Source organism: Akebia trifoliata, chromosome 15, assembly GCF_017979445.1.
Source record: "Akebia trifoliata isolate Shusen 1 chromosome 15, ASM1797944v1, whole genome shotgun sequence".
Lineage (NCBI taxonomy): Eukaryota > Viridiplantae > Streptophyta > Magnoliopsida > Ranunculales > Lardizabalaceae > Akebia > Akebia trifoliata.
The window spans coordinates 13,009,782-13,022,612 of record NC_141389.1 but is presented as its reverse complement, the minus strand read 5'-3'; the positions used below and the strand labels follow the sequence as shown (position 1 = coordinate 13,022,612).

Sequence of the window (12,831 nt, the reverse complement as noted above, 5' to 3'; positions counted from 1 at the left end):
TCAACTCAAATTGTGAAATACCATTGTTGCACCGCACCATTCACTACCAGCATTAGATAAATTCCTTAAGTTAGAGAATACATGATGGCAAAAGACAGCTTTACTAGTTTTAGCTGTCTTCATTTTGACAAAATTTCCAATCAAATATTAGCCTTCTAGCTTTGTGAGATCCACCTACCCCAACATACTCTATAAACTCAAATCTCACTTACTCAATATATGGGACATAGAGCTTTAATTTCATTTTGATTTTACCTTCGATGATGGTTTCTTTGACAAACCCTTTTTGGAGGAATTTTTGTGAGATATGTTTTTTTTGGCTTCAACTTTGTTAATGTTGAAGAAGACTTCCCATCCCGGTTCTTGTTCATTCGTTTCTTCTCTTTCTTCACATTGAACATGTTGACAGCCTATTTCACAAACATAAATTCACAGATAAGCCAAGACAAAATTCAATTTTAACCTAAAAAAGAATATATAAAAAAAACAGATATCTTAACCTACTAATTAAACGGTTCACTTACCTTATTTACATCAAGTATCTCGTGAGAGTGCTTGGACATCAGCTTGTTAAGAACCTTCTCAGTTTGCTGCCGCTCCAGCGAGCCCATTCCCGTTCCTTCCGCAGTTGGGAGGAACTAAACAGAAAGAAAACAGAAGAACGAAATCAAATTTATCATTTATGTGTTGCCAAATGGAAAAACGGATCTTCTATTGGCACCCCAACTTTTACTTATTACACCCCAATTAAAATAAAGAAAATAATTGAATGATTGAGAATAAGTAAAAGTTAGGGTGCCAACAGAAGCTTTGTCGTTTTTATTCCTAGATTTTTATTTTTTGGGTTCAAGATTTTTTATGAGTAATCATAATTGTAAACTACTGCGATTTTTTGAACGTGTGATAACGTTTTGTAATGTTGCTTTGTAATATTTGAAGTGTGTTTTAATCTTTAATTGGGGTTTAATAAATAATTAAGACATTGTGGTGTAATAAGTAAATGTTGGGGTGCCAATAGCAGCACTAAAAAAAGGAGTTTGCATGGCTTGTTTATGATGAATACAAACCTTACGATACTTCCCAGCATGCTTCATGGGTTTCTCTCCTGACAGCTTCTTGTCAAATTTTCCACCACTAGCAGTTGCAGTTGCTGCCATCCCTGCAACATTCTCTAGCTCATCTTTACTAGCCTTCTTTGGTGCACTTTGAGTTCCTGTAATGGGCAATGCTGTCGCCGCGAGTTGAACATGGCTGCCAAAATATTTAGGTGACCTTTTAAATAGCGAATATTAATCTTGATATATACAATTACTGCAAGATGCTTATATTTCCCATGATCAAATTTTACCCTAAGAAATCTTCCAAACTCAAAAACAAGTCCGAGATGAGACGAGACAATCCAAGATATTGGTAAGTACTGATCAAAAAAATTGAGAGAGCATTTTTGTGCATTGGGCAAGTAATTTATATACGAAAACAACAAAGCCTTCTCTCAAAGATTTGGCCTTCCTCCATTCCACACTGTCCAGAGCTGAGTCTGGGCCAGTAATTTATGTATAAAGCTAGGAACCAAACCTTGGCAAGGCACCAACTTTTGCAGCTTGTTTCAGATTTTGCAACCGATTCTTTTCTTGCTTTTGGACTCGCTGCTTCTTTTCTCCCTGCCTCTTAGCGAAAGGATCCTCTCCTGGCTCTGCAATAAGATCAAAAACCATTATAAAGAGGACAATTAACTAAATTAATTTCAGAAATTATTGAAACTGTTTCAGAACCCCCAAAAGTTTGACCTCCATAAGAATCTTAAAGAACCCAACTTTCAGAATGTTGTGAAAATGTTTCAAAACTCAGACCGATCAAGACTATTCTTTGATAGAACCTTGGTTCTGGGGGACTCAAAGTCCTATATGGAGACATATATAGAATATAAGCGTACTCCTCCTTTGTAGACAAAGAATGTTTATAACAACAATAAAACAGGAAGAGAGTCCCACTATACAAGGCTTGTACACCAAGGCATTCAATAAAATAAATGTTTTTTATAGTATTTGATGATCATTTTTTATTATGTATTACATAATATATAGATATGCGCTTTATTTATTTTCCCAAAAATGAAATTCGAGGATCAGTTTTGTGATTATAATTAAACCAGGAAAAAAATTGTTGGTTAACTCATTTACCATCAGTCATCTTGGCCTCAATAATGGGTACATCATTGTCATCATTTACACGATCGTAGCCATGGCGACGCTTCCAAGTACCAGTCTGTTCATCATACACAATCTTGTCTTTCTTACGGTTCTTTATACCTGCAAAAGAATTAAATTTTAAATTAAAAAATAAAAAAAATCAAGTGTAGCAGATTTTGTGTATGGAGGAGTCCAGTTCTTAACCTTCAACCTTGATACTAATTCTACTATGGGCTCAACTGTCCGAGGTCTGAATATTATGTCATTCGTGCAGTTCAGAAATTAGACTGATCAAATTTTATTATTGGCCACTACACTACAGCTCAACAGAAAATAGAAACTAACCTTTTTTCTGAGCAAACAACTCCCACTTTGTTGGGGGTTTGGGCTTAGGAAGCTGAGAATAGAACAATAGAGTTGTGATGAGTAATAATATTCATTCACTACTAGAAGAACAAAAAACAATGAGGTAAAAGAGAAAACAAATTAAGGACATAAGAGGTAACAACGGCATAGTTAACTCTTAGATAGGAAAAGCTGATCATTCAGAGCTTTACAATCTAAATATTATTCATCAAATACCTTCTCTTCATCTATTATTATTTACAAATATATGTATCAACTAATCCTTATTCATTGCTTATATTTATACTTACCCAAATTTTATTTATACTAAAACTATAACAGTTTACACATAAAACCACTGTACCAATGCACATTGGTTGGTTTATCAGGATTTTTGGAGTTGGTTCATTTGCCTCCATGTACTCAGTACTGTAAAAAAAAAAAAAAAGTGCTTCAACAGTGCAGTTTGTACCTCAAAGTCTTGAGCCCCAATGAAAGTATATGAGGCTTCTCATATTACACATTAAAAACTAGTATATGACGCTTAAGCCTCAGGCCTCAGCCAGTCGAGGCATAGACCTTCAGATGCAAGCCATGGCATGCAGCTAGAGGATGTGTGCAGAAAAATGCCAACAATATTTTAATAATTTTTTTATTATTATCTCAAATGGTCATCTTCCATCTCTTTGTCAGAGAATTTTCAAATCAAAACCCAGCATGTTTGACTATATCTCTCTGATTTTGGGAGATTTTTTTTGTTGTGCTCATGTTTTGTGTCTCATTTTGACTATGATAGTTCTAATAAATTTATGCAGGGAAGTGGTTCTAGTGCAGACTATAAATCAAATTATTTTCCATTCTTCAAAAAGTAATAGTAGTCATTTTCGCTGAAAACTTTATAGAACTATTAATACTGATTTATGATTATTTGGTAACTTGATAAATTTGGCTGATGAACAAAGACTTGATTTATGCCTAATTATCTTTATCTATGAACTTATGAATATTTGAGTTTTGAGTACTACTTGTGATCTTATTTTTTATGATAAACGTTTAACAATAACTGTAGAATATTGATTACAGTAAGATATATAAGGTGTTTTGCTTGTAATCTCCACATCACCCATCATTACGGTACCGAGCCATACACCTACAGTAAATAATATAAAAGAAGAGCCAATAGAACTATTTGTTTTCTTTTTATTTATGTAATTCATTCTTTTTTCAATATATAATTTTTTTATGGAATTTTGTAGAACTTCCTAAACAATTGAGGATTATTGCCTAATAGACCCTTACACTTTTTTTTAACAATAACCATCTTTGTCTGGCACCATCATCCTCTGTGTCTAAGGCTCCAGAAGTTGCTAAAAGCCATCGTGATAAAATAACGGCTTAATTTGAGAATACATCGAACTTGGAAGGAACATTGTTATAAAGAAAAAAATATTGAGGAATTTGGCACATAAAAGTTATAGACCAGATAAGAAGGCTTATAGAAATGGAATAAAGGAACAGGTTTCAGTAATGAAAAGAGTCTCAAAACTATTGAACAACTGAAGAGACTTTGCGATAATGTGAATTGCCAGATTAATCTGATCTCCGGTATAAACTCTTATCAATAGAAGTTCTGCACATTTAGTTACATAAACGCTGTAACCAACTCCATGATCTTATCCTAACTAAATTAAGATAATGATTCAGTGCTACTTGAAACAACCCAATACAGTAAAACATAACCTAATACTCTAACCCCCCCCCCCCCCCCCCCCCCCCCCCAAACCGCAATCGCATGGTCCTTTGATTAAGGAATGTGTGAATGATTACATTATATCAACGCCTTCGATTGTACTTGTTGACGAATCTGGTTGTTGATTGTGTAGCTTCGATTGAGACGAAGAGATTGTTGCTTGAGTGAGAAGATTAATGATATACCCAAGTATGTAGAAGACAATGAGCATTTTGCTCAACTCAAATGGGCCTCTAGGGCCATGATCAGTTTAGGCTAGACTGAAACCCGACAGATATTAATCCGAAAATATTCTAAAAATCAATTGGTCACTAATGGACCATAAATGGGCTCAATGTCGGCAATCTAAGGAGCTCGATCATTGGCAATGGCCTCGATCACCTTTAAAGGAGAATGAGTCTCCATGGGCCAAATGTCAGTTCAGGCTAGACCGAAACCTGGCGGATTTTAATCCGAAAGTGATAAAATATCAAAATGGTCTACAATGGACCAATAAACGGGTTCAATGCTGGCTCCTCATAGACTTGGTCATTGGCAATGGCCTCAATTGGGCTCTAGGGGGTTCATCTTCGGCTGATGGGATTTGGGCTTACATCTAGTACACATAAGCAATGTCAATGGTGGAAACTTCTCTCACCTTTTTTTCGGACCTCCTTACACAAACAAGGAAAGATAATTTGGGTTGTGGTGATAGACCAATGGAAGGGATGGGAGTATAGATCAGATTTGTACTTTTTTTTTGTAAGTTCCTGAATCAAGAAACATGATAACAGGAGAATCAAATTTTGGAAAGTGAACATGGAGATGATTTGTTTGATAAAATGCCTATAAGATAGGATCTGGCAAGAGATGAATGAATGAACAAACAGCTTTTTTTTTGTTCGACAACGATAGAAGCTGATGCTAAAAAGAAGCACTGCCTAGATTGAAGTTATTCTCATAAGAGGTTTGTGTAGGATCATGGCCGGCCAGATCGCATGATCAAAACCAGCCATGGCTGTGATACCATGAAAAGACTCTCAAAACTATTGAACAACTTAAGAGACTTTGAGATAATGTGAAATTGCCGGACTAATCTGATCTCCTTATTAATAGAAATTTTGTACATTTAGTTACATAACCACTGTAACCAACTCCATGACCTTATCCTAACTAAACGAAGATAATGATTCAATGCTACTTGAAACACCCTAATACAATAAAGCATAACCTAATAATCTAACATCAATAACTAAATTCTAACATGAACTACAAATTTCGCAAAACCACATTGCTGTTGAATAAATATCATAATGATCAAACAAAAGAAGGTACTATGTGAATTTAATAAATGCAAAAGCACCCTCCCCCCCCCCCCCCCCCCCCCCCACACACACACACAAAGTGAGAGAGAGACATACATGCTTCTCTCTTGGTAACTTTGACGTTGGTGGAGGCAATTGAACTAGTGGACCATCTGGATCTTCTCGTGCAGGTAAGTTGAAAAGGTTATTTGCAATTTCTTGGACAAGTTGGGTGCCTTTTTGTAAGCATTCCTTCACTAGATCTTCCCTACATATATCCAAAGAAACATAATCAGTTCCACACTAACTAGAAATTTAACTTTCACAATGATTTCTAAACAAAAAACAAATACAAATCTAGTCTGCAGAAAACAATGGAAATAGGTTTTCGTATTCACTTTGATGTTATCGTACTTAATTAAGATCTAGTCGCTATAGTTGCTTTGCTGGTATTGTTGGGAGACTACGCAAATACAAATTTTCTATTTGCATTTCAGTAGCTATAGGAAATGTGTTATAGGGTTAGCTTTTCTGAAATATGTACGAAGTTTTCCTTGAGATCTGAACCAGAATCAGCTGCAACCAAAATAAGTAAAGGAACTGGTACAATTCTTATCTAATCCAAATACTTCTCCACACTTATGCTACAAACCTAATCCCATCTACCTACAATAGTCTCAAAAAAATACACCCTTACCTCAGTTTACTTGAAATCACTAACTCTAGCCATGGTTTTAAAACTCGTTTTGACGTCTTGTCTCGTCTGTGAACAAGATAGATTTGTCTCAGACAAGTTTTCCGATACGTTTGAGACGTCTCGGTCAACAATGAGAAAAATGAACCTGGATAAATCTCGTCCGATAAATTGACTTCTCTGTCCGTCTCATTGCTGGGCGATTCCGAGACGACTCGGGGATACGCCTCGGTCTTGAACGAGTTTTGAAACAATGACTCTAGCACACCCTATTGAAACCAATCACACAAATTTTCCATAGTCCTTGGTATGTAACTGAAAAAAATCGCATGACCAATATTGCCCAACACGTTACCGACTCAATATTGTAAAACATCCCCATAAGACCTCTACAATATTTTAGTGCCTACAGAAACATTGACCTTTACATTAGTACTTTTAAGTAATTTTGTAAGAAATTAGAACCATATGTTCAATTAATTCATGCAACTTCCTATTCAAAGTTACAAACTAGTTATTCAAATTATTTCACTATGGACTATGGAGATATTTAGGTATATTTTGTTAAAAAAGGGTTACCTACCCATACTTGAACTTACAAAACCCTAATTTCAAAAGTGCTTGGTTTTGTTTTCTGTAAAAAAAAAAAAAACAACAATTGGGTAAAGGGTCTAAAATAAAATACAAAATCTTGAGAGCAACAAAACCTGGAATCTCAACAACCCAAAAACCAAAAAAAGAAAACAAGCTTGAAGATCCCAAAGAAAATCAACGAGAGAACAGTTGAAATTAAAATAAATTTTCAGAGATTTCAAAAGTAGAAAGAATTAAATCCAAACCTGTTGGAGGGCACAGAGGGAAAATGGTGATGAGGATCGAAGGCCATTAGATTGCCCATATCGATCTGGTACTTCTCCGCCTCCATGGACTCCATTGTAGGCTTGCAAACTTCCCTTGCTTGTTCTCTCTGAGAGTCTGAACTCGGAAACCTGAACCAAACGAAAATTGACGTTACATAACTCTCAATGTTGAAATAGATTCTGGTTTTAAAACTTTTCCGAGACCAAGATGACTTGGTCTAGTTCTGCAACTATTGACTTGATAGAACTTTTTGGATAGTGGAAAGAGGGTAACTTGCACTTTCACCCCTCCTGGTTTGGCATGATTCTATGTCAACTCCCTAATATTTGGACAATTGTATTTTCAACGTTGAATTTTTAATTTTTAAATTTTAATTTGGGAGTTAGGTACCATTTTCAAAACCACGGATCAAGCCTAAAAGAAAAGAAAAAAATTGATTGTTTTTTTTTATCTGAGTTTTTCTATGAAATCTAGATGGCTGTGGTGTTGGATGGCTAACATGGTAATCCATTTGAGCAAAACAACCCATAGTAAGGCTTAAAATCTTACTATATTAGTAAGGAAAATATTTTTTTTTCTTTTTTTAACTGACTCGCCTTCACTGAAGTTAAAAGAGTCCAACTAACCTTACATTGTAAGATTTCAACTCTTACTAAGGGTTGTTGATCTTATCTTGTAACACCCAAAACATGTTCCGATGCAACATAATTGTAGAGGACAAAATTCTATGAACTTTAAAAAGAAAAAAAAATTCAAAAAAAGTTATTTTTCACCGTTGAATTTTAATTTTAAATTTGAAAGATTCGTGGATGTTTTGTAGCCATTTTCAAAACTTGGATCAAGCCCCAAAAAAGTTTTGAATTTTTTTTTTTTTTTATATCAGGTTTTCCATGAAATCTAGAGGGTTGTGTTGTTGGATTGCCAATGTAGTAACCCATTTGAGTTCAAAGACCCTTAGTAAGAGTTAAAATCTAACTAAATTGGTAAGGAAAGTATTTTTCTACAGAGAGAGACTTATCAAATTTATTACCAAACAGACCTTGGAATGGGACCTACATTCTTCTAAAAGACTAAATAACTATAAATGCCCTCATTCCTTAAATCAAATACCTATTATATCTTATCTCCTCGCAACATCAATTGCCTCTCCCAAAATCATTATTGGGACTTCATAAATACATTGACAATCCAACCGCACAACCAAATGGAATTCATGATAAAACTCAAATTTAAAAAATAAACAAATAAAATGTTTCTTAGGTTTGATTCATGATTTTAGGAGAGCATAGATATTGAAAGAAGAGGAGAGGAGAGAAGAGAAGAGAGAACCTAGTTTCTCTCCATCTTATTTGGATTGAAAGAGAAGAGAAGAGAAGAGAAAGAACCAAGTTTCTCCTGTTTGGTTAGCATTCATAAGAGAAGAGAAGAGAAATTATTGTTGTCAAATGTAGTTTATACCCTCCATAGTCGAAAGAAAAAAGTTCTACTTGTACAATGATACAAAATATAAACACCTAAACTCATTTATAAAGAACATGATAAATATTCATCTTCCAACCAAATATCATACCAAGAAATTATTTTTAATCAAATGACTATTATACCCTTCATAGTCTACAAATAACCATTGCACTCTACTAAAGAGTAGATAAATGAGTTCAGTGTAAGAAATTATTTTTACGTGCGATTAAGGGGCCTCCTAGTAGGATAGGTTTTGGATCATTAAGCTAATCAAACAAAATGAAGCTCGGAATTGTGTTTGAGAGCATGAGAAAAAATTATATAGTAAATCAATCCTTTGATAGAAATACTTTCATTCAATTATGTTTCTCACTACAGTCCCTTTCCTAGTGTTCTAGGAAATAAAAACCAACCTCTACAACCAAGAAGAGCTGTCGCATAACTTCTCATCACCACTGTTGACAAACATTTACCCCAAAAGACCAATCTGATGGGGAAGGCAAAACTTTGAATATAAGAGGGTCACGGGTCGAGCTGGGGCACGATACATGACATGTGACACCCAAGAGTGAAGGCGGATAACGCAACACTCAACACACCAGACTAGATTTCACATATTAGAATGAATATGGGGGAAGAGTAAAATGGCTAATCTGCACAATGCAATGTTCAATGTAATTTTGTACGAAGAAGGAAACTCAATTCTTTTATAAGAAGTTCCATTATCTCAATCAGTTGCTTCCAAATTATAGTAATAATGTCTTTATTCATAACACCAGAAAGAAAATTCAAACGTAAGCATCCATTCCAAAGGCCGTTGATGGGGATCACGCTGTGTAGTATACAAAAATTATCAAGAAAATAGATCATACAGGTTGGCAGACTAAGCAAGATAAATCAATAACTATAATATTACAATCAAAATATTCATCATCTTAGGTGGCTAAAGTGATGTAAGAGCCTAAATTTGCAACCTCTCTATATTTGTTTTAGTAGGAGGCCAGCATTGTTAGATGGGGTAAGGAACAGGAGCAATACTTTAATTTTAACAGTCACTTCAATGGTTCCACTACAAATATTAGGTAGTAACTTAATAAACCTATTATTTTTTTCGATGGAATATCTTCCCATTTGCGCCTTGTGAACCACCACGCTTTGGTCTATTATTAATTGTTATGTGACGCTAAGACCATCCCTATGGGCTAACCCATGGTTCATTACTTATTAGTAGTATAAACAAGGTATCAAAATACTTATAATTATGGGTTGTGCAGAGAGCTGATACACGCCCAATCGGACAATAGTTTCCTAATTTTTCGACACTAAACATCTGCACATGTTAAATACTATTGTAATTGTAGTAGTTTAAGACGCAGCAAATCAGAAATTCGTGTTTGAACTTATCCTGAATGATCCCTTCCTATGTTTTCAAATACTAGCAATTGGGGCATACAAAATTTTTGGTCTCACAAAAGGATTTAACAAGGTTGGGCTTCTCAAAAGTAAAGGATAGAGATTCTACATTTTTACAAAACAAACATATAAATGCACGTGTGTGGGTAGAATCAAATATACAAGAATGACACATAAATTTTTTCTTTTTTTCTTTGATCGGTAAAGATAATTTATTGAAATGAAAAGAGGGGGTCGAGGTGACCAACCCAGGTACAAAGTAGACGAACAAGACAAAAGCGACAAAGCAAAGGAAAATAAGAAAACAAACAGAGCTCGACCACTGAGTTAGTCTCGCTGTAATGAACACACCCTGTCCCAACGCACTACAAAGTCTTCAAAGAAGAACCCCTCGAAATCCTTATAAAGTTTATTCCAGGAAAATATGATCTTCAAAACCGACACATAAAAATATATAATGCAGCTATTGTCTCATTCATAATGGTGGACTAGTAGTATTAGTAAAAAGGGTTTGGAGGAGTGGATGAAGTTGAAGGTGGTGATGGTGGTGGACTAGTAGAACTAAAGTTGGTGGGATTGCAGCAGGAAAGGAATCTGGAGAAGGAGATTCAGACGACATCTTCACCAAACCACACAATCTCCTAATCTCATTTGATATAACTTACAAAATTAGCTATAAAAATCGCCCCCAAAATTGGTGATCTTTTTTTTAGATCTCATAAGTTGTAGAGAGCCTTCGGATAACAAACCAGCAATCTATTTTATTAAGCAAAACCCAAACCTCTAAACTCTCAACTACAAATTCCCAACCACCAAACACTCATAAACCTCCAAAATCTAAAGAAAAGAAATTCAAACCCAAATCAACAAACACGTTTTTAAGCACAACTCAGATTACCAAACAAAATTTTGGGGAAAACCTAGATCACCTCAACTGGTACAGAAACACACAAATCTAAAGAAATTGACTAAATCCCAAAACTTTCAGGAGCAAATGCAGCAAACCCAGACCATCAAAATGGGGAGAGAGAAAAACCCAAAGGCTCAAAATCCTGCAACCTTACCTACAACCCTTTTGGTCAAAGCTCTAACAGCTATGAATGATGTTTGAAAAATTCTGTTCGAATTCTCATGAAATTTCTTCTTCTCCAGAACAACAATATTGAACCCATATTATTTAATAATTTATACTATTGGTTTTTTGAAAAAAAAAAAAAAAAAAAACCAGAAGAATGAGAGAGAGAGAGAGAGAGAGAGAGAGAGAGATGATACCTCAGGTCGTCTCCTACTCGAGTTCGTCTCCAACTCGAGGTCGCCTCCTTCGTTCCACACCTCTATCTCGGGTTTCTTCGCCTCCTTCGCTCCACAGCCCTAGGTTTCTAAAATCAGATTAAATTTGTTTGGTTACTTGGAGTAGGGCTGTCAACGGATAGCTATCCGATCGGATAGCGCTATATCCGAATTCGAATCCGAAAAAAAAAATTAATATCCGAATTCGAATTCGAATCCGATCGGATATTGTTAATAACATTCAAATTCGAATTCGAAAAAGATATCGGATATCCGATAATATCCGAACCGATAAAAAATCCTACAAACTACCATCGTCCTCAATCAGTCCATTGTAAAAAACAAATCAAATTTTCTCTTTTTTCAACTCCAAAAATGGTAATCTTCCAAGTATTTCAGTTTAAAAATCGAATAAAATTGGGGTTTTGCTATGTGTGTGTATGTGTGTGTGAGAGAGAGAGAGAGAGAGAGAAGATGCATCTTTGGATGCTCGTTAGCCGGCGAAGGCGGTGAATATGGAGCTCGCACAGTCAAGAAAAAATGGTTTTACTGTGTGTGTGTGAGAGAGTGAGAGAGAGAGAGAATATGTACCTAAACAATGGCCGACCGGAGAAGACGGTGGTTACCGAGCTCGCACAGCCGAAACCACCTTGATGAAGACGGAGATCATGGCTGATTCTTCTGCATTTGGTTGGGAGAAGATAAAGTTCTGAATTTAAGTTTCGTTGTATAACATGAATATACAACCTCATATATGTATAAAAAAAACGTTTTGTTGTGTAACATAAGTACATAATATACATATTATTTCGGAGCGGATATTATCGAATCGAATGTGGCAATATCCGAATTCGTATCCGAAATTCATTCAAATACTAAAATAACATCCGAATCAGAATTCGATATCCGAAAATTTCGGATATTATCCGATTTTTCGGATTCGAATTCGAATTCGAATTCGGATTTCGGCTATCCATTGACACCCCTAACTTGGAGTGTAAGTAGGAATCATGGTTTTTAAACTCGGTATTTGGTCTCGTCTCGTTCACCTCCGATACCGAGTTGACTCAGACGATATGTCTCGTCTCGTCGAGTCGTCTCGTTCAACATTGAAATAATGGTTTTTAACCATTTAAAAAATCTGAAAAATTCAGGAAAAATTCAGAATTGATTCTTATTAAAATTTGAACCCCTAAAAAAATATAAAATTAAAATATGGAAAAAATAACTTATCTTTTTCATATTAACACACCCATAGTTATCCCTTCTCAAGTTTTGAATGTTAAATTTGAAAAATGCTTCATCTTTTCCTATGTTGTGCTTGCATTATTTTTGGAGTCGTGCCAGAGTGACCTCAAGATTGGATCTCATATCACAAATCTTGACATGAAAGTGGACAGGAGCCATAGATGTTTTTTTTTTTTTTTTTTTTTAATCTATGACACTTTTATGACTAGATGTGTTAATGTGAGGTCCAAGCTTGAGGTCACTTCAGCATTATTATTGTTTTTAAAATCAGAAAAAGGGTGGTCAAATTGGATTCTC

At 35.1% G+C, this 12,831-nt stretch overlaps 1 protein-coding gene across 1 annotated transcript; it reads right to left on the bottom strand.

Annotated features, from left to right (window-relative positions):
* LOC147384382 (ribosome biogenesis regulatory protein (RRS1) family protein) lies at window positions 1–12,000 on the bottom strand. Its single transcript, XM_086425416.1, is given in 11 exon segments — window positions 1–306; window positions 309–410; window positions 525–638; window positions 1,068–1,251; window positions 1,576–1,693; window positions 2,181–2,309; window positions 2,535–2,586; window positions 5,685–5,835; window positions 7,101–7,250; window positions 11,269–11,375; window positions 11,878–12,000. Coding segments are annotated over 9 exon segments (1,011 nt in total). The 5' UTR covers window positions 7,196–7,250; window positions 11,269–11,375; window positions 11,878–12,000; the 3' UTR covers window positions 1–240.
* Window positions 12,001–12,831: the final 831 nt, after the last annotated feature.